The sequence below is a fragment of the Leptinotarsa decemlineata genome, unplaced genomic scaffold (genome assembly GCF_025532065.1).
Source record: "Leptinotarsa decemlineata unplaced genomic scaffold, Ldec_3_MD MMD2_P_RNA_scaffold_2, whole genome shotgun sequence".
Taxonomy (NCBI): domain Eukaryota; kingdom Metazoa; phylum Arthropoda; class Insecta; order Coleoptera; family Chrysomelidae; genus Leptinotarsa; species Leptinotarsa decemlineata.
Genome location: NW_027412529.1, coordinates 23,877,010 through 23,901,497, shown reverse-complemented (window position 1 = coordinate 23,901,497; position 24,488 = coordinate 23,877,010). Strand labels below are relative to the sequence as shown.

The 24,488-nt window shown below is 33.9% G+C and overlaps 2 protein-coding genes across 5 annotated transcripts in view; both read left to right on the top strand.

The window, feature by feature from the left end:
• Pi3K59F (Phosphatidylinositol 3-kinase 59F) overlaps window positions 1–13,801 on the top strand; it is a 50,911-nt gene extending 37,110 nt beyond the window's left edge. For all 3 annotated transcript variants that reach the window (XM_023157538.2, XM_023157540.2, XM_023157539.2), the window contains 5 exons: window positions 114–567; window positions 6,626–7,047; window positions 8,998–9,565; window positions 11,088–11,427; window positions 13,520–13,801. In XM_023157538.2, the coding sequence (XP_023013306.2) occupies window positions 114–567; window positions 6,626–7,047; window positions 8,998–9,565; window positions 11,088–11,427; window positions 13,520–13,751 (2,016 nt within the window). In that variant the 3' untranslated portion in view covers window positions 13,752–13,801. The remainder of the gene's footprint in view (window positions 1–113; window positions 568–6,625; window positions 7,048–8,997; window positions 9,566–11,087; window positions 11,428–13,519) is intronic.
• Window positions 13,802–13,906: 105 nt separating this feature from the next.
• On the top strand, window positions 13,907–18,402 carry LOC141487229 (uncharacterized). 2 transcript variants are annotated; one of them, XM_074186065.1, is made up of 3 exons: window positions 13,907–16,436; window positions 16,493–16,932; window positions 18,141–18,402. In XM_074186065.1, the coding sequence occupies exons 2-3, from the start codon at window positions 16,609–16,611 to the stop codon at window positions 18,276–18,278; spliced, it is 462 nt and encodes a 153-aa protein (XP_074042166.1). In that variant the 5' UTR covers window positions 13,907–16,436; window positions 16,493–16,608; the 3' UTR covers window positions 18,279–18,402. The 2 variants fall into 2 exon arrangements, with proteins under 2 accessions (XP_074042166.1, XP_074042172.1); XM_074186071.1 differs by having other exon boundaries at window positions 13,907–16,932.
• The last annotated feature ends 6,086 nt before the right edge of the window (window positions 18,403–24,488 follow it).

The following is a 24,488-nucleotide window of genomic DNA, read 5'->3' as shown; positions in this document are numbered from 1 at the left end:
TAGACCATTACAATTTGAACAATATCTCTAAATATTCAACTCTAAACGTACCCAATTCGGAAAACATATGTTATCTCCACTGTTTCACTCACCTCATAATTCAATATTTTCAGGAAAATCTGGTGGAAAGCAAACAACATAAACTTGCAAGGTCTCTCAGAAGCGGTCTCTGTGATAAAGATGTTAAACCCAATGCTGCAATGCGAGACACACTCAACAAAATTGTGTCTTACCCACCAACCAAAAACCTTTCAATTGAAGAGCAAGATACTGTTTGGAAATACAGGTTTTATCTAAGTACACAAAAGAAAGCTTTAGCAAAATTCTTGAAATGTGTAAATTGGCATCAGCCGATTGAAGTGAGTCAAGCACTTCACATGATGGAAATTTGGGATCCCATGGATGTAGAGGATGCTCTTGAATTGTTAAGTCCAAACTTCACTCATCCTGCAGTACGACGGTATGCTGTTGGCAGGCTGCAGCAGGCTCCTAATGAAGATATTTTATTGTATTTGCTGCAGTTAGTCCAAGCTTTAAAATATGAAAATTTTGACACTATTCAAAGGGGTGAGTGTGTATACAAAAAAAAGATCTGTATTGATAGTTATAGTCTATTTCAAAAGAGTGTAGAGTAATAAAATCTCATTAAGTATTCAAAAGCGCTACAGGGTGATCCGTCAATAAATTCTGTCACTTCCCTAGTCCGCATTGCAAAATTATGTCGTTTCATAAAGAGCAGGTAGGTATCACCCTGTTTTAAGGGATTTGTCCATTGTTATCGACGGATAAATACTGAGCCAGAGGCGCGCTAGTGGGATAATTGCCAAAAGAATATGCATTCATAAAAATTATATTAAAGGAAATAAAAATTTAATACAGCAGAACAGTGTTATTAAAAAAATATAAAATGTAACAATAAAATATATACGAACCGAAATCGGGAAATACTCACAAACACACACGAACGAACTTTACGTATTGAAACACTTGTGGGGACTTTAAATCAATTTATTCACAAAAACGACAAGAACTTTACTGGATACGTTATTACAATTTGACACTTGAACAATACTAAAACTGTGAACTTCCCTTAACGTTTAACAACACTCTATTTATACCCTAATTGAATGTTCTAGAGATTACTAGGTACAATTTTCGAGAACCTTCCGAGAAAATAATTATTCAGACTACCCTTAATTCTAAACCCTAACCTAAGCAAAAGTGTCACTGTCACTGATACACTGGTCTCTGTCCAGATTGCTTATCCCGCTACAGTATATTTACAATTCAATTAAATTATTCTACATCAGTATAGTCTTCATCCGAAGAACTGTCATCATCCCCTGGTGTTATAATTATAGGGTCAACCACCTGATCGACCAAGTTGTCCAGTTCCCACATTTTATCTTCCTCTTTTAAAACATGCTGGATTGCTTTTTGCCAGTTTTCTGATGTGATTTCCATAATGGCTTGATCAAACAATACCTTGACATCTTTCATTTTAAATGTGGTATTGTGCCTTGCAACATATCCTTTAACTTGTGCCCATATAAGTTCTATAGGATTTAATTCGCAATGATATGGCGATAGGCGCAGCACAGTTACTTTATACTTTTCTGCTACATCTTCTACGGCATATTTCATGAAGCGAGATTTATGTTGTTTTACTATGGCTAGTAGTTCCTTCTTTACTGAATTCGTCTCAAACTGAATACCTTTATTTGACAGCCAGTTAATAATTTCTTGCTTTCTCCAAGCTGAAGTTGGTACCTTCTCTAAGCGCCTTGAATGGTAGCTTGCATTATCCATAACCACGACCAAATCAGCTGAAAGAAATTTTAACACTTCCCCGAAGTAGTCTTCGAAGACATCCGAATTCATGTCCTCATGATAATCTCCCGTCCGGCACGACTCAAAGCTTAACAAACCTTCTTTTAAAAATCCGTCTTCGCTTCCAATGTGAGCAATTATAAGCCTCTTTCCTTTTCCCGAAGGCACTTTAATACCCGTCGAAAGGCCTTCTATGAAAGCTTGGCGAGAACTTGTTATATTTTTATCTTGCCACATTTTTTTGACTATATAACCTTCGTTTATCCACGTCTCATCAAGATAAAAAATTTTCTTTTGCTCTCTGCGGTACTGCTTTATAGTTGTCAAATATTTTCGTCTCCAGCAAACAATTTCATCACTTTCCAGTAATAGTGCCTTTCGATTGTGCTTTTCCCAGGCAAAATTCATACTTTTTAAAGTTTTCCATAAAAGTTTTCTGGATATCAAAGGAATATCGTTATCTTGGCTTATCTCGATAAATATTTTTTCAAGAGTGGGTATTTCCTTTTTAAAATAAAACGAATGAACTTTTCTTCGAATGTCACATTTGGTGTCTTCATCTAAGATTTTTATTGGTCTTCCTGATTTTCTCTTGCATGGACTTACCTGGCCTGATATCTTTCTTTCTCGCAATAATTTAAAAATCGTGGACTGTCCAATTCCAGTCATTCGGGCACATCGCTCAACACTTTCTTGCACAGACAAACTAGGGTGATCGTGTTTTATGCAATCATATACATTTAAAATTATAACTTTTTCGCAAACAGATAGCGGAGAATTTTCTACACTTCTTTTCTTTGGAGTAAATGTCCCCATTTTATAACTTTTTCACTATTTCTATATCACAATATCACTGTACGTTTAATTGGTGTAGTAACAATTACTATTATAACTCGAATGTTTAAGACACCATTACAATATATTTAAACCCTTTTTCTTAATTACCTGGGTTTAATAGGTATTGCATGATTGGTGGGCAGGGTCAAAAAGGGATTATTATAATGACATGGCACCTCGGAACTAAGTGTTAACCCTTTTTTGAGAAATCATGCTCAAGTATATGAACCCAAATTGCATATTAAATAAGTTTACAAGAACCACTAAAATTAATCTTAATCTTTTTTTAAGAAATTTTACTTACCTAAATACATGTAGGTACTTAGTTTTAGACCAAATTACTTCCCAAAAATGGCCTTTTATTATTATCTATGTCTGTAATTTTTAATTTACTTTAATTATTAAGTTTAATAATCCTAAGATTTGCCTACGCCCATGGACGACAACGAAATTCAGGCAAATTTTATGACACTTCATGATTTATTACTCTACACTCTTTTGAAATAGACTATAGTTTTCTAAAATTGAAATATCCATCAAAATATCCACATTGTTAAAAACCGTCATTGTAAATTTGAAATTTTCATAAAGGTTTTTAAATTTCCCGAAAGTAATATATATATATATATATATATATATATATATATATATATATATATATATATATATATATATATATATATAAGATTTATTGCCTTGAAATTACTGACAAATTTTTAACGGTTTGACATCAATTTAATCATTTGAAATTTATGTAACAATATCACTTCTCATACATAACACTTTTCCATCAACCAAAGTAACTTCGTTCAAAATTTAGGTAAACATTTACACTTTGCGAATGTTGAAATACCAATAGAAACAGGTAAGTCCTTGGACACCAAAAACTATTTAATTAAGATGAAAATGTGGCTTCCTAAAACCGATTGACGTCAATAAACTGCTGAAATGAATCTCCTTCCATTAGCACCTACGCATTATCCCGCATTTCATTTTAGAAACTGAAAAACTTTAAAATGCTGATAAACGTAAAAATGTGAAGAACCATTATAAGAAAAGAAACTTACGAAAACTGACACCACTATACTATTTTAAATTTATTGATGGTATGTACTGACATATCGTACTATCAAGTTAGTAAGTAAAAAGTATTTGAGTTAGCATGCTGCACACAATCAGTTTCTTCAGTCGACAATTTTTTAAGTAAATCTCAACAATTACTAAACAAATTATATCAAGTCCCGACATCATGGTAAATAGATAGTTGAAACTTATGAAGAAAATATGTCTAGTGAACACATAGAACATACACACATGAATGGAAACTTATAGTAATCACTTCATAGTATAAAACAAAGTCGTTTCTCGCTGTCTCTCTCTATGTATTTTTTTACGCTTACATTGCAAACGATGGCTTAACCCTAGAAGTTAGATCAAAATAATGTACTATTGTATTGTACACTTTGAAAAGGTCTACAAAAAAGTCTATCTCTTAGGGATAACCCACAATAACCATTTTTTATCCTTCACTTTTTTACGAAGCGATTTTAAGCAATACAGCATTAATCCTTATCTAATTAAGTACCTTAAATACATTGTACATTTAATACAAATCAATATGGCTTTCGAGACCATGTAATTTAAATGAATATTTTCGAAGATATTACAGATTTAAAATGCAGAGACATATCAGTTGCGGCGGTACGGGGGGCCGGCGGCGCGTGCCAATAAATAGCGCGTCAAAGGCCGCGCTTCGCCCTATAGCACTTTATGATTAGCGGCGATCGCACGTGTTTTTATGTATATTTAGTATCAGCATTGCACCCGTGAGCACTCAGCTAAGTTAAGGATCGTCTGTTATTACCTACAATGGTGTATAGATATATAAGAGTTAACATTGTTAATTATTTCAGTTATTACTTTGAAAATGTCCTTATAGGACGAAACTGCAGTACCGTTAGTTACAAATACAAGTGGTTTATATACAGGAAATTCTATTTCTCATTTTTCATAATATTTATCACATGTAAGTTCAAGAATTTCTAAATAATCACACGTCAATTGAACTTTAACTAATAATCACACTAACCAAATTGATATTTCACGTATATCAAAACACTAGGGAATATTCAGATTTTATTAATGATACTTTTTTGGACACTTCAATGTAGAAGTCCACTATACAAGAAGTAATAACATGCACGGTGGTTCTCATATACTAATAAAGGAAAATCATAAAAAAGCAGAAACTTAAATCTTTATGAATTTAACTGTTGAATGCAAAATTGAAATATGTGCTATATATTATTTCATAAAAATGTATAATCTCTATTATAACTGCATGTAGATCACCAAATGGTAATATTATTATATTTATCAATGTATTAACACAAAGCACTTAACATAGGTTCTGATCGTTCAGATTTCATCATTCTTTCTGGAAACTGTAACATTTACTATCTGAAATATAACATGAATACTAAATTACTCCTTGATATCTTAAACTCCTTTCTTTTATGAGAGAATGCCAATGAAGTTTCCTGTGTTTTTACCAAATACACCATCTGAACTTTTATGATCACAACGTTGTCACAAATCCCCTAAAATCAAGTTATCATTGTAATGCAGTTCAACCAAATATTGCTGATCACCTGGCTCATAATTTAGTATACAATAAAAAGGAAAGTAGTGATGAAATTGCGGAAGTGTCTTGCGGAAACTCAGTTATTGGTCACCAGTATATCACTTAACTCTAAGGTTAGGAACAACAAAAAAGTCGAGTGTCAAATGATATAATTAAAGAATTACAGGATATATTTTGTTTAATATCACATTCTCATGAATCCAGTTTAACTCTTGAGGATGTGTCTAAGAAAAAAGGCCAGAAAGATAAGTTTGAAAAAAACTCAAAAAAATTAGTATACATCAAAAATAAAGCAATCAGAAAATAAAACTAAAGAGAGTTGGAAAATTATCAATTTTGAATTAGGTGTGAAAAAGAAAGATAGTAAAGATGATCCTGGCAAAGAAGCATACATTTTTGCTGAGTATTTTGCAAATGCATCAGATTTTGCATTGTTAAATAATTTTGGCCAAAATATGTTCCTTCCTTGTACTAATGCACAATATATCACCATAGAATATCTATTCCTACCAACCTCACCCTGTCATGGAATATTAAGCAGTTAATTGTCTTAATAATAATAATGATAGAGTTCCTTCCTGATCCCTCTGCATAAAAACTTAGCTCAAAAGATGTTGACAACTACAGACAATTTTTTTTTCTTCTTTCCTTATCTAATTTGTTCGAAAAAGTACTGTCTACAAGAATGATAGATAATTTGGAAAAGAACTATTCAGTAGCATGGATTCATCCAATCCATATAAACATCGCCATGTTATGTACTTAATTACATATATAAAGTAATAGACAAGAACATGCTAGTTAGATGCAAATAATTCGTTTGACATTATCAGATTGTGAAAATAGGTGTACCACGGGGTTCAATATCTGCGTGCATTTAAATTAAAAAATGTCATGAACATAGATCAACTTACTATGAAAAGCCTCCATATTACATTTTATGATAAACTACTGAAATCATTCGAACAAGTAGGAAGTTTTACCATATTTCAAAACGAAGTGGAAGCCTTGTTATTAGAGAAATACTATTATGAATTTTTTGTTGGTTATCTTCAAAATCAAAGAATAATGTCTACATCTTTGAATATATATTTTTATATATGTATCTGTAAGTTGGTGAATGTGTGTATATTATATATATATATATATATATATATATATATATATATATATATATATATATATATATATATATATATATATATATATATATTTGTGTGTGTGCGTGCGTGCATGTCATAACATATGTGACTTACTACATATAGACAATGATAGGTAGTTTTATGAATAAAACATTTGTATGTTATTATTTAGGTTACTTAAGTGTTTCATCTGGAATTACGTCAATTTTTCCATTTGAAGAGAAAGAAGCACAGCTGGAAAAGAAAGATAGCAAAGAAAGTAATAGCACAATAACAAATGAACCCATTCTGCAACTATCTTCTAGTTATGATCAAGCTGACAAAATTGCAGACTCAGTCGTAAATAGTATTAGTGAAAGTTCAGATCAGGAACCTACAAGCTTACCAGATAGTATTTCTCAAAATCCCAATACTGATAGTGGAAATACAGATACTCTACGAAGCCCTTTGTATGAAAGAGAGACCACAGAAGATCTGGCATCATTTCTGATAGATAGGGCGTGTCAGAACTTCAAACTGGCCAACTATTTTTATTGGTATCTATTATTAGAATGTGAAGATCAAGATTCAAACTTGAACCAAGATGCAAGTGATGTGAGTATACCATTTTGTAACAAAATATTCAAATAGTTGAAAAAAAAATTAACACAAATATATATAAAGTAAAAGTCTATATTATGTTTTCAGATAGCTACTAGAAGTAAGTCAAATATAAGAAAAATATTATCAAGTTTTGTAAGGAGCTGTATCTATCTATGTCATCTATAGTAGTGTTCTGAAAGAACTAAGCAACGGTAGCAAAATTGAGCTGAAATATTTGAAGTATATCTGTTTAAATCTGTTTAAAATCTGTTTTTCCGTTAATCAGCTGCCGCCCCCATACGAACGACAACTCTCAGAAGTTGAGAAACTTATGCGAGCTAAGGACTAACGAGGTCTTACCTTTTAACGTGTGATTCCTAACACGGTTGCAGAATCATTCCAGCTTCAGCCAGATAAATTCTCTCGAGAAAAATATCTGGTCGAGGCGGGAATCGAACACACGACCTTCTGATCGTGAGTCGGACGCACTACCACCGCGGCCAATTCCACAACAAGTATACATCACAAAAACAGGAGTTGATGTTACTATAATGGAAACTTAAGTTTTTTTTTTCACAGCTAAATATATTCAACATTACTCCATTTCAAAATTTCTTTCAACTTATGATATTCTTTTTCACAGCAGTAAAAAAAACATTAAACATTCAGTCATAGTAGCTGGCACTTAGCTCCTATAGAATCTAAAGTTAGGTAGAGTTAACACCAGAGCGATTGTTCTATCTTGGTAACCATTGAATAATGAACTGCTCATTTACTTGGGTTCATTTTAATCTGTTTGCGTTAGATTCACCACCAGACTCCAGACTCTTATTTTCGTCCTCTTCACACATTCTGTCGAATGTTCTCTCTGGTACCATGCTGATTTTTGTTAAATCGAATATGAATTTGCAATTTACTGCGAATTATCCAATTTTTACATACCATCCCGCTGCGGTTTCGTCAATTTGCTTGAGTTTATGAAACTTATGCCGTTGTCTCCAGAGACTCAATACGGTATTATACTTTTTTTTGATAATTCACATAATTCTTCGGAAGTATTTTCTTTCGCTAACACAGGAAAGCACAAACCATCAAGTAATTTAGAAGCTGATTGGCCTAACTAAAAAGTACTGGCGTGTAGGCTTTCTGATTAATAATTTTGTCAACTTCGAAATGTTGTTCCACTCAGCGTCAATTTCCCACTCTTCAATATCTGAAGAAAATTCTAGAAATTTCACTTTACTGTTCATTTCAACTATTCGACGCCATGTTCTATCTTGATAACCATTAAATAATAAACTGCTCATTTACTTTATGAGCATTTTAACGTCGAAAACTTGAATACGTGAAAAAGACAATACTCATACAAACTGCAAGGATACACCGATACTCCAAGTGTTCGGGAAGATGCCAGAAGCGACGCCTTGTGGCTTATGATTACCAGTCTTTGGTTACATAATAGCTATAGTTGAACGCCTATAGGATTTAGACTAGATCTTTCCATGTCTGGATTCTGCTTACCACATACACCAATAGAATTGAAACCTGTGAAAGCTTCATAAATTGGAATACCACTAATCCAATCATTTAAACTAATTGATTTTAATATTTATCCATTCAAAATTTTTTATGTATAAATATAATTTCATATTTGTAGAGTAGACTACAATGTGATCAAAGTCTGCCTGATGTCTTGTTAGCTCATCAACCTTAGTGACAAATAAATGGGAGAAAGTAGGAGGTTAATTAACATTTCTTCAAACTACCTCTGTAGAAAATAGGTTTATGAAATTGAATGAATAATATTTTTTCATTTATGCCATTTTTATTATAATTTTTTCAAATAACTAATTATTAGTTAGTGTTAGGCCATTACTTTTGATAATTCTCTGAGAGCCATGCTGGTTTTCACTAAATATCCACCTTGAAATAAAGTGATGATTTTTATTTATTTCTTTTCAGGAAGTTACTAGAAATATGTATCTTACTGTAATGAAAAGATTTTCTCAGGCATTAGCCAAAGGTTATGAATTCATGCAGGAGAAAAGAATTATTTTGTCAAAACAGCAAAAATTCATTGACAAAATTGTGACATTGATAACAAATATATCTAAGGAAACAGGAAATCGCAAGAAGAGGGCTGAAAGATTGCAGCAACTGTTAGCAGATCCTGACTCTCTTAAATTTAATTTCTCTAAATTTGATCCTATCCCTTTCCCATTAGATCCAGAAGTGATCATCAGTGGAATAGTACCTGAAAAAGCTTGCCTTTTTAAATCGGCAATGATGCCGGCTAAAATACATTTCAAGACTGCTGATGATGAAGAATATGTAGCCATTTTCAAATATGGGGACGACTTGAGACAAGATCAACTCATTCTGCAGATGATTACTCTCATGGACAAACTGCTCCGGAAAGAGAATCTAGACCTGAAATTAACACCATATAGAGTTCTTGCTACTAGTACAAAACATGGCTTTGTTCAATTCATTGAATCTGTTACTATCGCTGAGGCTGTAGCCACAGAAGGTGAGTTCAGTTCATCATTTTTCATTTCAAAAATAATTGAATTTATTTAAAGAGAAATATTTTTAAATGCCTTTCTCTAAGTAGATATCCGTCACCTGTACCTGTACATTATATTTTAAATTTATGAGATACATCATTATTTTCGTTTCATTATCACTTTTAAAGTTACAACTTTTCTTATAATGATACTGCATATGGGATCGACTGAAAAATTTATTCATCAAAGCAATTGGAAGCAATAACTGCAACTTGTGTTTTCACTCTAAACAGAAATTTAGGTGATACCAGAGCCAAAAGTGTTTCATTGAGCTGGGACACAAATGCAATGTTTAGATTCAGCTGTCCATGACACCAACAATCCTTAGTAAAGTGAGCAGGACAAAATCAAAATAAATCACGTTCATGTTCAATAATAGAGGGTCTACAACAAAGTTTTGAAGAGCAAACTTTGACCGCCAACTGGAAAATCGCTTTCTATCTCTCTAAAGCTTTCAGTGGATAACACTCATCTGGTTTCGAGGTATTACCTTTCATCTGTGCAGAAAACAGCAAAGTGCCTGGTACTCGATTAATTTCAATGCAGCTCAACTGCATATATGAAATCTTCGTTTAAGAGAAAGTTTGTTAACTAGTAACTGCTCCATCTAGTGAACAAAGCGTCAAGCAGGGAAGAGTGGAATATTGGTGCATGGGCTGTACCACTACTCTACTGTATGTACCACTGTAGGCGGTCTAATCGAATAATTTCAGTATGGTCCTGCTGCTGGATGAACAAGAAATATTTGCGAGGCTAACCTCTGTGAGGTATTTTGCATAAATGTCTATCGGATATGATTCAATATCCAGCGTGACATTAGCCGGGAAAGTAGTTGTTTCTGGCAGGCCTTTACCAGAACCTACGATGTAGGTAGTTGGGAGAGATGAATATTTCGAGATTTTATTTAGAATTATTCATTTTCTAGTATGTATGTTTCTCTCCTCGATACAGTCTTTAGATACGGTTTGATCTCTGTAGAATACTCTAATGATTGCTTAGCATGATCCCACTTACTTCCACCATAACGCCCCATCTTCTGTAGCATACTAATACATGCATACATGAAGTTAAGGTTAAAAATTTATTGGACAAAGTTCCTCCCAAATGTGATTAGAGAAAATACAATTTAAGTTGATAAGATGTGATCAAATGGAACTTGTAATGCCAAACGTTTGTCTGCTACTGCGTCAGATATCATCAGTGGTATATGCATTGACTTCGAGATATAACCTTTGTCCTCACAGCCGACACACATATCACTGATGATGTCTGTCGCAGTACTACTAGCTTCATTCGACCACGGCCTACCAGTCAGGATTTTTTTTTCTCTGATCGTGATTCTGGCTGTCAAAAGCTCATGTGTTTATATCCCTCCCGAATATATTCAAAAGATTCAATGTCTGTGGATAATTGAAGAATGGCACTGAAATGAGTAATTATATGTTATTAGTTTATCTCACTTTACAAGTTTTTATCTAATTGCAGGGTCTATTCAAAATTATTTTCGAAAGAATCATCCCCAGGAAAATTCTCCTTATGGAATTGCTCCTGACATTATGGACACTTACGTGAGATCCTGTGCTGGATACTGCATTATAACCTATTTGTTAGGGGTAGGCGATAGACATCTAGATAACCTGTTGCTTACAAAAAATGGAAAACTCTTTCACATTGATTTCGGATATATATTAGGAAGAGATCCAAAACCCATGCCACCACCCATGAAACTTAGCAGAGAAATGGTTGACGCCATGGGTGGTGTGAATGCAGAACATTTTCAGGAATTTCGCAAATTATGTTATACTGCATTTCTTCATCTTAGGAGGTTAGTTTCAACTATGTATTGAATTGTTTCATCTCACATTTATATTGTACCCTTACCTCAGAAACTGTACGACCTGATTTGTTTGAATATGGTTTCTGTTGAGAGTACTTTTGGAATGAATTTGTCTGAAACGATTTCACGCCTTATTATGTTTATTTATCTAAATAATTTCCGTGATTACTTACTGACCAAATTCAGTGATGCCAGGATATTCTTTATCACGCATTAAAATTATACGTCCTAACTGGATATCTTTCACAAATATAAAATGTTCATATTACAGTTAAAAATAATAATAATAATGAATAATTCATTTTAATAAAAAACCTAATACATAAACAAATCGATTTACACATTTAATTGACCTATCACTGTGAAATACACTTGAAGAACATTATAATTGTCAATTTTCTAAATCTATGAAAGATTGAATAGTTTAAATGCTTCTAAAGGTCCTGATGCAGATGATATTCCTTCGTCATTATTGAAGCACTGTAGTTTTGTTCTTGCTCGATTTCTACACATTATTTTCAATAATTCCATTAGAGCATTTTGCCAGCTTTGTAACCCCTATATACAAATCTGGTGATGAGTCTGATATTACAAACTACAGAGTACTCTGTATTCAAAGGAGCATTACCAGAGTTTTAGATTTTGTTAATACTAAACACCTAACACTACTCTTATTCATAGTAAACAATTTGGATTTCGCCCAGGGAAGTCTACTCAGTTCAGTCTTTCTGTAGATTATGTCTTGAACGTAGGTGACCAAGTTCATTCCATTTACACAGATTCTTCCAAGGCATTTGATAAAGTCAATTATACCCGATTAATTCAAAAACTCGAACATATGGGAATTTGTGGCAATCTCCTATCTTGGTTAAAAGTTATCTCTCTAATCGGATACAGGTAACTCGAGTCAACGGATTTAAATCTATTGGAAGTTTACTACTATCCAGTATACCCCCAAGGATCCCATTTGGGACCATTGCTGTTTAATGTCTTTATTTCTGTACTGCTTCTCCAATGCAGAATTCCTAAGCTTCGCAGATGATTTCAAAGTTTTCAAAAAAATCGATTCACAAGACGACTGTGTTCAACTCCAGAGCGAACTGAACCGACTCCTCTACTTGGTATCTTGACAATGTTATGGAACTTAATACACGTAAATGCCATTTCATAATTTTTACCTGTAAACATATTCCTTCATCATTCTCTTATTCTAAAAATCAAGTCCCACTCAATAATGTAAGAGAATTAAAAGATTTCGGTTTATTTGTAGATAACTGACTTTCGTTTCAGCCTCACATATCAGTCACTGTTAATAAGTTTCTAAAAATGCTTGCCTTTCCTAAGAAGTTGCACCTTAGACTTCACTGATATTAAATGCTTGAAAATTCTATATTGCTCTCTGGTAAGAACTCATTTCGAATACGTATTCTCCTTATGGAACCCATCATATGCAAGCCACATCCATAAGAACAAGTTCAGAAAAAATTTCTAAGATTGTTTGCGTTTTAATCCAGAATTACTTCCGAGAACTACACATACAATTATCCACAACTACATTCTCTCACTGATCTCCAATCACTCCGTAACAGATGGGATGATAAAGACTTGAAGAAATTTTTCAATGGAATTGTTCACTGCCCCTCATTGCTACCCAAGGTTCTGACTTCGAGCCTCTCCTAGATTCACTAGAAATTTAGTTACATTTTACCAACCACACTGCAGAACTAATCAGTACCTTTATTCCTTTGTGCGGCAGACTACAAGAACGGCAAATAAAACGGACTTTGATTTCTTCACTTCTGTATCAAAGTTTCAGAAACAGCCGAATTGGGGATGGAATGTGTAGTTTCTGCGAACTTGGTGCACTCGGGATATAACCCATGGAATATTTCTAATTTTCAATTCTAACTTCTGAACCAAATCTAGTTACAACTCTATTTTGTATATGTTAACTTGGAATACCGTTGTTGCACCAGATTGTATAAAAAATGTTGGAATATTTTGAAAAAACAGTCATGTATGCTTTATAGTTTGAAGCATCTCAGTATTTTTCACAAATATTATTTTTCTTCTTTTTTAGACACGCCAATTTGATGCTCAACTTGTTTTCTCTGATGGTTGATACTAGTGTTCCTGATATAGCACTGGAACCAGATAAAGCCGTAAGGAAAGTTCAAGACAAACTGAGTCTTGATTTAGGGGATGAAGAAGCAGTTCACTATATTCAAAATCTGTTGGAAACATCTGCAAGTGCAGTAATGCCTGTCATTGTAGAACACTTACACAAATTTACTCAATATATCAGAAAATAATATCTGATAGGAAATAGTAAATGAATAAATTAAACTTTTTATGTTTTGAATATTACTGGAGTTCTGTCCCAACACCAAACCGTTACATTTTTTACACCTTGACACGTGTTTTAATCATCAAGTGATCATCTTCAAGAGGAAGATTGTTTTTATACGAAATGCATTGAAATTGGAGTTTGATTAGATGATTTTAAGATTTTCTAAATGCTGTTGGGGTTAGTACAGCCACACTGCATTGCCCTCCGTGAAGCTCATCGACTCCAACTTTTTGTTAGATCTTATCTTCATCCTGTTACTAGAAAGCTGTAATTTGGATCTGGCAAATTTTTGGACAATTTCCAGTCTCTTCGTCAGGTCATTCATTGGATAGACTACAACACATTACGTTTATCGGAATTTCAGTTCTTAAGAGGAATCCATACCCACTTTGAAATGATGTTACTTATAATTTCACGAAAAGTTGTTTGATTTTCATGCAGCTTACACCGATCGCTTCGAAAAAATATTCTTGAGATGGGTAACTATTGTTTCTCGATTTTTCTTCAATAAAAAAAAATCTATACTTGATTGTTTATAAATAAGGGAAAATGGGGGTTTCCCTCCAGTGAATATATGTTTTAAAAATTCGGTACATTTCCAAATCATTACATTTTCAAATTAAACCATTGAGAAGTAAAATAGAAAATGCATTTTCGGCATCCAGTTCATGGCGTCCTCTAATCATTCGAGAATTCGTTTTCCGAGATTGCAATTGCAAACCACCCCGAACCCACAGGCGTACGGAATCTTACGCAGACATATTACGTTCACTGTATCAGTGTGAGTTTGTATTTATACGAATTATGTTATTACGTTTCGGTAAATATATACTTTTTGGTTCTTTTGTGATCATGGGAAAGATAAAAGGCAGGCTAGGCGTTGCGGAGGGAAAACAATTGTTCGCAAGTGAGAAAAGACGTAGTCGTAGAAATGTATGAAAGAAATCATTGATGACAAGGTAAGTGTTTCTGACTATTCAAATAATTAGTTTCATCACACCATTTTGGAAATTTGAACGATTTCATTATAACTGAGCAACAATGATTATGGCAAATTTATTGGAATTCAACTTCGCATGCAATTTTTTTTTATATGACAAAACGAGTAATCATGCCCGATTCTCCATTCATAGAAGAAAAAAATCGCGTTCTTTTCATATGAACGTCTCTAGATCCATGGTTTATTGGGATACAGGTTGTCGAAATTTCATTTATTGATAAATTATATTTGAACTTTTCGGTTATCTCTCAGTTTTTATTATAAAGAATCATACATATTGTATGAATGCTCACTATTCATTTATCCTACGACCAAGCACATATAATTGAAGTATTAATATGGAATTGTAGGAAAGGAAACGTTTTGATAATGCTATTATTTTCATTTTGGTATATATTTCCTTTAAATTTATAATTTCCTTTTGTTCATAGGATTTCCGGGAAACAATTTATAACTTAACGTTTTTCAGGTATTCCCAGAGAAATTTTTTGAAAACCTTTTGAATGGAACTGTAATACCTTTTTAGTTTCTGTATAAAATTTTTTAAAAAATGTGTCCTTAAATAATTGGTTATTAAGAGGTATGACTGAACGGACGTATCCGATACGATACTTTCCAATGGATAGCCCTTGTGTTACGCCATTTTTTTTGCTCACTTAACCAAAACTCTGTCTTATACTGTTTTGACCCACGATTGTTTTATCGTGAGTATGAATGCTCAATGCACACAAGAATTACAATAACTCTTGTGAAAAGATAGGATAATAAAAATAACTAGATGTACTGTAGACAAGACAAGATTTAATTCTAACTGTACTGTTAAAAGGTTTGAAACGTAATGAATGAATTTTACAAAATGGCCATGTTCCACATCGGCAGTTAGAGAATGGATTTCAGATTGTAGGCATAAAAAAAGGTTTATATTAACATAGGTAGGAGAGATTATAAAAGCGGGTAATTCCCAAGATAAGGGATACAAGGAACAATTAAAAAATTAAAAATGTACGGGTTGCTTGAGAAAATATATTTGGGAATATTGAATTTTATTAGCATAAGTGGATTAGAAAGACCCGGGGGAAAACCCCGATTATGAATAATGAAAAATTAAATGACTTAAACAAGATTAGTTAGCAATACATAAAATAAAAATAATGCCATAAAACAGTCTGTTTTGTTGTACAAATTTTAGAGCTGGCAACTCTAGGCTAAATACTAAAAAATTAAGATTCACTTCTAAAAACATAATAATTTCGATAGCAAGCTTTTGAGATCGAACATATACCATTTCAGATATCCCCATGTTGGTCTTGGCCTCATCGAGTATGTGGTATTATATTAGTTAGTTTTCGTCGTAGGTTGTAGAAAGATCATTATTTCGTTTCTTATAGGACAAAGTCAACTACTGACAATTCTAAAAAGAGTGAAGAGTTCATTTCCACCTTTCCAACATCTGTTCAAGTTTCGGAAAGGTAATCCATTATTCCCATGAAACATAGTACTTCCTTGTGGATACATCAGCAGATCAATCAAACATTTATTTTTCAGTGATAGTATCAGTGATGATGTTTAGTCAATGTGTAGCAAATATCTCTCTGCCGTAGCCTCACCCGTTCAAAATGTGGAAACGACTGATAAGATTACCCAAAGGTAGAAATATATTCGTTCTGATCTATCTGGTATGAACTTATATGTTATTTTTTCAGGTCTTGTATAGGCATATCTCTGCAGGGGCGACGTTTGACAGATATCGGATATTTATTTATTTCTGCAATTAGCAGAAATATCTAAGCACCCACCATTCGATTGTACATTGAGTGATATGTATCCAACTCATGAATATAAAATGGGTTTGAAAACCAAAGTTAGTATGCAAAATGTGCAATATCAAAAAAACATTCATCTTATAGAAGAAACCGACGGAGGAATGGACATAAATAGCGTTTTAACGTTGGCCACAGTTTCAACCGGAAATGGCTACTCTACAGTAAATGAGATGCTCTCTGTTTTAAATGTACCGTTCATGAGTAACTCTACTTATCAGCAACACCACGAAAATGTAGCTGATATCATTGAAGAGACTGCTTGGAAGGTCATGGAGAAAGCAGGTCAAGAAGAGGCTCGAATAACTCAGGATTTAGGAGAGGTGGGTGATTTTCTCCTAGAAAGTACAGATTATATTTTGACCTATTACAGTGCTTTTCTTTAATCTGTCTTCTTTCCTCTTATTTTTTGAACGAATTCAATTAGGAAATTGAAATGTGGAATGAAGTGTTAGTTTTCTGATTTTAGTGTCAGGTGAATAAAAAATCTGCAATTTTATGTTGGGTAAATAATCTGAAAATATACCTTTAAAATTAGGTAAAGTAAGCCCGCCCATCTCAGATGGAGAAGTGTTTTTTTCCGTGCAACTTCATTTTTATTTGTGCAATGAAATGAACATAATAATCAAAATTCAATTAACAGATAGAAAGCAAAGTATTTAAAAAAATTGGCCAGTACCTCCAGGCCTAAGGAAACTAGTCGTAGGCACTAGTCGAAGAAGACTATGCACCTCAATAAAATCTGCTACGATGTCCAGGTTTAGAGAAAAAACTTCTTTGGTCCAAAAAGTTGCAAACTTATGCAGAGGCCTTAAGAATATTCCATCACATGTATTCGAACAGCATGAAAAATGTCAGGAGATAGCATATTTCAAGTGTTCTGTAAGGTTAAATGAAGTTGATCATATCCTCAGCATGAGAGCGTGTGGTCTATTGGACGATATTGAAGTTTGTATCAACCGCTTAGTTTTAAATGCAACCATTGATAGCGGATCTGGATACCAATATCGCTGAACAATACAATGGCATCATCTGCAAATTTGTTGGAGGAAAAGGAATTAACTATTCCCGTAGAAGATCCTATGCGATACGTTGTAAAGCTGCTGCTATATCATTCAATTCTACCGGGAACTATTATAATGTTCTTGGAAAACGCAAAGATCTGTTTTATACTGAAAGATATGTAGAAAAGATCAAAAGGAGACGTGAACTTCAGAAAATCAGGAGACGCAAGAATAAAAACTTTCCAGAACTAAGAACTAAGAAGGAGCATGCTCTACCAGATGAGGATTATGGCCCGGATGCTAATCCTGATCCAGATTTACCTACTGATCTCAACAATCTCACAATATGTGATATCGAAACGAAAAAATTGGTTTTTATTCATATTTTATCCTCCTTCAACAATTTAACCTTATTTTTTTAAAAACTTTGTGATCATAAATATTGAAGTTTTAGGTTAAGCAAATTGTGAATAATTTTCATTTCATGCTGCATAAAAAATAACAAAATTATTAGTCATTTTTTTTAGATTGTTAAAGACGATTTATTTTGGACGAATGATATGAAACCAAAATTAGAAATTTTTTACATGGCTTGCCTCTTGCCCGAACTTATAGATCCTAGATACCTGAGGAAATTGGAAATTAGCAATCCACCACGACAGTAAACATACAGAAATGAATTTCGTTCAATAAAACATACTAATGAAAAAACGTTAGCTGTGTATTAATCCTCACAAAATACATTCGACATCATATTTTTGATACCTAAATAAATACATTTCAAATTGCTTTCAATTTTTTTCGTCTTTAGACAAAAAACAGCATATTTACTTCTCGACTGTCTGCCATAACAATACAGTTTCCAAACAATCGAACATGTATTTATCGATAGAAATATGGTTACCTAGGTATTTATCCGTGAATAAGGCAAGTACCTAGATAAAACCCTGACCTCCGACTATGTGCGTTTATTGTAATATGCAACATAAAGGCGGAGATTGCGCGACGACGTGCTCGCCCGTTTCTGTAGTGAAATCGTCAGTAAATTGGGAGATGTGCCATTTGAAAAGTTGTCTTAGATCATCTCACTTGCATATTTTGGAACACGCCCACCGATCCGCTCGAAATTTTGAGGTTAATGCATTTTCACAACCCGAGTGCAGGTGTTCATTCCTCTTAACTGGTTAACTACATGTAGCCTGTCTTTTCATATTGAGAGCTCCAATGTGCTAACAAAAAGAAAGGATCCAGTTTAACCTAGTCTCTTCAGTTTTCGGTGACAAACATCGAGAGATAGTTGTTTAGAGTGCCTCTTGGTTGGGTGAGGCTACTACTTAAGGCTATTTGTATGAATAATGTATATACAACCATCAGGTAGGTACTTGTTACCGGATGTGATCACAAGAAGCGTGGTCCCAGAATGTCAGCAGCGATTCTATCAAAAGAGCATCCACTGAGGTGTTATTACTTCAAACTTTTTCCCAGCCTTATCTTCGGACCCTTCCTGGAAGAGCACAGGTGATAGCGCTTACACCACTCTTCCACGTCTAGGCGACAATTGACCCAATACTACCACTCCTCTCACTAGAGTTATGTTTACTCTGAAATGTGCGCCATCGTGGTGCTGTTTGAGTACATTTGAGATACATTTGGTCACTTCGAATGCACTTGCTGGCCGGGCTTGGAAATCTCTAGCTATTCCAGCCTCGCACCTTTGTCAATCCATTCACATACTGTTTTCAAAACTGAATCCCCATTTTGCGCTGCCATGATATCGTGCCTAGTCATGAAAGTAGTGTCACCTTCAGGATCTGTTTCCAACTGTCCCACCCCGTGGTCAGGTGATTTCTCTCATATTCTAATAGTATCTCTGAACAAGGAACCCTTATAGGTTGCTACTCTCTGGGTCGTCAGAGGGAACCTGGAGAAATGTGATGTAGAGGAGCTTATCTCCATATCAGAGCTATCCATAAAGTAGTCTCTGTCTGCTACCCTATCATATTTGGTGGAAAGTTCTTCTGGTAAATGGGTATACTTGTCCTTCTGGTGTTGACAAAATTTGCATCCGGATTTCAAGCATGGTCTTTTGTCCTTCTGGGGATTTGAAGTTGAGGATCCACCTAAGTGCTGAGTTGCCTGACCTGGTTAAGTATTGACGGCCATATAAAAAGAAGTGATAATGATCCACCTCCTTAACTACTAGAGGAGCTCTTCTCTGGTGAAACAATAATTTTTTTTTTGATATTCCTAGGAACTTACTAAAATAACTAATAACATCTTTTCTTACTTGTACCTATTAGAGTACTGCTCCTATTCCATGTTACGATGCATCCGTATCGAGTATAAATAAGCACTCCTTTTTTCAAATTAGCGTATCCACATTATCACAGGTAAAGTTCAGGTACTCAATTAAGTTAAGTATCTCTGTTATTATCTACAGTGGTGTTATATAAGGGCTAATGTAATCAATCATTTTTAGTTTAATGTATAAGTTTGAAAATGTCCTTATAGGACAAACTACAGTAACATTAGTTACAAATAAAAGTGGTGAAAAACATAGAAAGTTTCAATTCTCATTTTTCATGATGATTTCCTACCACTCAGTAACGGCTATATCCATCAATTTATTCAAATTTATTTATCTACTACACTAACAAATTCAACCCAAAAACCAACTAAAATTTAGACCAGAGGTTTCCAAACTTTTTTTCATCATAGACCACTTTCAGAATTTTGCTGGTTCCGGTGGACCACCTGCAACTACATTTCCACCATATTCCTAAAATTCGTCAAAAAATGTGAAGATTAAATCTAACTATGGAAATTTGTGTTGCGGCTGCGTTTGAAGAACGAATTAACAGTTTTTTAATAAAAAGAGAATTGATTGGTTAAATAATTAGTTGATAGTGCCTTGCGTAAAAAGTTGGTCAATCAAAAAAAATGATTCCATCCAACTTTACTTTTTTAACATCTACTCCCATCACAAGAAATAAATCGTCACTTATTTTATTCAGAAAACTCGCCATTCGGTGTGGTAAAAATAAAAATAGTATATTTTCTTGTGTTATTTATTCAAATATGTAATTATTAAACTATAATGACATTCGTTGTAATTAAAATTAAACGTTAATAACGTAACTTCAACACTACAATGACAATCACAAAATAGTCATAATTTCAATGGAAGGGATGTACTTGTTGATGGATTGTAGGCAAATTATCAAATTTGACTTCAGTTTTGTTAGGAATAATCGCAAACCTCCCCGTTCTGTGATATTCGATCTGCTCCTTTTTAGTTTTTCACTATCGACGCCAGATAAATTTTCGTGGACCCCCGCTTACGAAGCGAACCCCCATTTTTTTGGTCGCGCCAACGTAGACCCCCCCATCGAGTCTCTCGTGGTCCCCTAGGAGTCCATCTGGACCACTTTGGGAATCACTGCTTTAGACTAATGCTCAAATGTCAATAGCCTTATTGCACTTTCCGAACTAGACTCTTTCCTATGTCGCGGTGAATAAAGGGGAGGTACAGGATTTTATTCAGGAAAAATTTAGAAGCTGGTGGAACAACCAGCTTCTCGAACGGCGTTCTAGAAGTTTCGAGAGGAGACTAATTTGGGGCTGAGCGTGACCTTGACCAGCGTCATTTTCTTCAGAAGATATTTTAGAACAATAGAGCCCAGCTAGGTGTATGCTTCTAAATTTGAACCTCAATTTATTGACACTGCCTTCTTTATACATATATCAGTGCCTAATATTCGCCCATAAACATAGATCTTTCTTTGTAGTGCACTGTATTTTGTGTGGTTACAATATAAGACATAAGCATTATATTCACATTGATTTTTGTCGTTTGAGTGAAACACAAACAGGTGTAAACTATCTTGTCCCAAAACTTGCTTGCTCAGACTGAATAAGTTTAAATTGAAATTCATCCTATAATGAATATTTCAATGACATTGAATACCAGATATTTTCCTCGAGAAAATTTATCTGGTTGAAGCTGGAATGATTCTGGAATGACACGTTAAAAGGTAAATCTCGTTAGTCCTTAGCTCGGACAAGTTTCTCAACTTCTGAGAGTTGACGTTCGTATGGGGGCGACAACTGATTAACGGAAAAACAGATTTTAATCAGATCCATCATGATATACGGTATATATTTGTCAAGTCCTATTTTAGTTTTTAATAATTAGGTTGAATTTCTTATGACTAGTGTAAACAAATATGTATGACATTAATAAATCTATCTATGAAAGACATTTTTGTGGAGGAGTCAATGTTTCTATTTATGGGTGTATAAATTTACACATTCTGAAAAATAAAGCTAAATCAATAGAGAATCTGCTGAAGTGTAATAGCAGGCAACTTTTCAGATTATAGAAGGTTATATACCCAAACCAAAAAAAAACAAACATTTTCTCCATAAAAAAATGACATTCGAAGTGAGAACAAAGGCAGAGGTAACACTGATGTTGGCAAGATCCACCTATGGAATGACATGGGGACTGTAACCAAACATGATTTTTAAAACCATGATAACATATGCATCTATGGCCTGGTGGCCAAAGATTAAACAAATTACCTCTATTGACATACTAAGCAGGGTGCAAAGACAACATATGCTCGGACCACATGTCACCGAAATACACGATTAAAGTCTTCAATCGCGAAGAGTGGAGAATACATGCTCGGCAGAACAATTTGTAGTATACAGACGCGTCGAAAAGAGTACAAACTGGAATATAATGTGCGGGCAGAAATCTTCATTAAGAGGTACCTGCTCGGTAATAAGAACACATCAGTCTTCCAGGCTGAAATGTATGCAATCTTGCAAGGAATATTAATTCGAGGCTTTAACAAAATGACATACAGCCAGGCTGCACTAGTGGTACTGGCGAACCAAAAACTGAAATCGAGACTGGTCTGGGAATGTCGTAAGGAACTGAGGAATCTGATGAACAGAACTACATTGATTTTACATTGGGTGCCAGAATACTTGGGCAACGAAAAAGCTGAAGAGTGTGCCGGACACGGATCATCATCAACTCCATTATAAATACGATTGAAGACTCGTTAGATCAGTACCAGTTAGGGAAAAAAAGATAAAAGTTTCACCTAAACATTTCAATAGTAAACATAGACCTTTGTATGCTGAAATGAACATTTTCCATCTAAATATTCAATGTCTTAGTAACAAGATTGATGACGTAAATTTATTTACATCAGAAAATTTGTATCATGTTGTATGTCTCGGTGAAATATAGTTGAAGAAGGAACAAGTACCTACAATCCATTGGTATTAAAGATTACATAATCATGAGTTCTTACTGTAGGCAAAATTTCAAACATGGAAGTGTGGCAATATTTAAAAAATCTTCCATCACAAAAAATTGACGTTAGTCAGAATTCACACAACTGTAGTGATTAAAAATACTGTTATAGTGACAATATATAGATCTAATTGTGGTGATTTTGATAAATTCTCCAATTATCTTGATATCTTGGAACCAGGAACCATACTGAAGTTGTACTACTAGGGGATTTTAATGTAAATTTTATTTCACACAGAAAAAAAGAAAATGCTTACAAAATATACTCATAATTTTGAAACTCTCTTACGTGAACCTACTAGGGTTACTGGATACTCCGCCACATGTATTCATAACATCTGCGAAAATTTTAACAGCTATCTAGACTTTGGAATCATCTGTTTGGGAGAACAAACAAATAAATCAGGCAAATAGATTGGACACCATTTTCACAATCCAAATATCTTAGCTAAATTCTTGTGTGGTTATATAACGTATGTGTGCGATTGAAGTGTCATTTCTTCTAAAAAAAGTAAATCAAAAAATCCATAAACTAAAGTGGTTCTTCACAGACGATCTGAAAAAATAAGAATTGAACTGAAACAAAACAAAAATATTTATAAAATTACGGTGAATCCAAAATCAAAACACTCTTATAAATCAGCAAAATGAAAGACTACAAAAAAAATCATAGTAAAAATGTTTTCAAAAACTGGAGAATAGTAAATGAGATCAAAGGGAAATCCAGTTTCAGGAGTGAATGCAGTGTTCAGTGAATATAGTTCCACAATGGTTGACAATATTATCGAAACAATATCTCCCACCGATCTGAGAGGTGAGGATCTTTTGAAAAAGAACGTGAAAACCTCGGTATTCCTGAAACCCACAAACGAGAACAAAATTATTATACTTTTGAAAACCTTCAAAAATAGTAGTAGTATGGATGCATATAATATCAGTTCAAAAATAATAAAACTTGTCCCTGAAATTTCAGAAGAATCTCTTACTCATCTGATAAGTCTCTGCCTGGCAAATGGAGAGTTTCCGTCATACTTAAAACTGGAGAGAACTACCTACCCATATTCTGAAGAAAATTGATGCTAATAATTGTGACTACAGATTTATAACAATAACTCCTATGATCTCAAAAATAATAGAAGCCATTATCAAGGACAGATTAACCAACTTGTTATGAAAGGGAAAACTCTTAGATGATCTAAGTACAGCTTTCGTTCTCTCAGATCACTCAAGCTGTCACCGACATAGTCCACGCGATAGTCAAAAATCAAGATATAGGGATACATACACGTGCAATCTTATATGACCTGTCAAAGGCATTTGATAGTATTTCTCATGATGACATTCTGTTGAAAAAAACTCCACAAATATGGAATACACGGAACAGCATTAGATCTCATCGAGTCGTACCTAAAAGACACACAGCAGTATGTATCATTAAATAACAAGACATCAAAAACTATAGAAGTCAGTCATGGGGTGCCTCGGGGCTCAGTGCTAGGTGCCTTATTGTTCATCATTTACATAAACGACAGCAACATTTGGA

Bases quoted from the DNA above. Each gene is read 5' to 3' on its own strand.
- LOC141487229 (XM_074186065.1), top strand. From the start codon at position 16,609: ATGTATCCAACTCATGAATATAAAATGGGTTTGAAAACCAAAGTTAGT. The intron at 16,933-18,140 runs GTGGGTGATTTT...CATTTTTTTTAG, and splicing joins TAACTCAGGATTTAGGAGAG to ATTGTTAAAGACGATTTATT.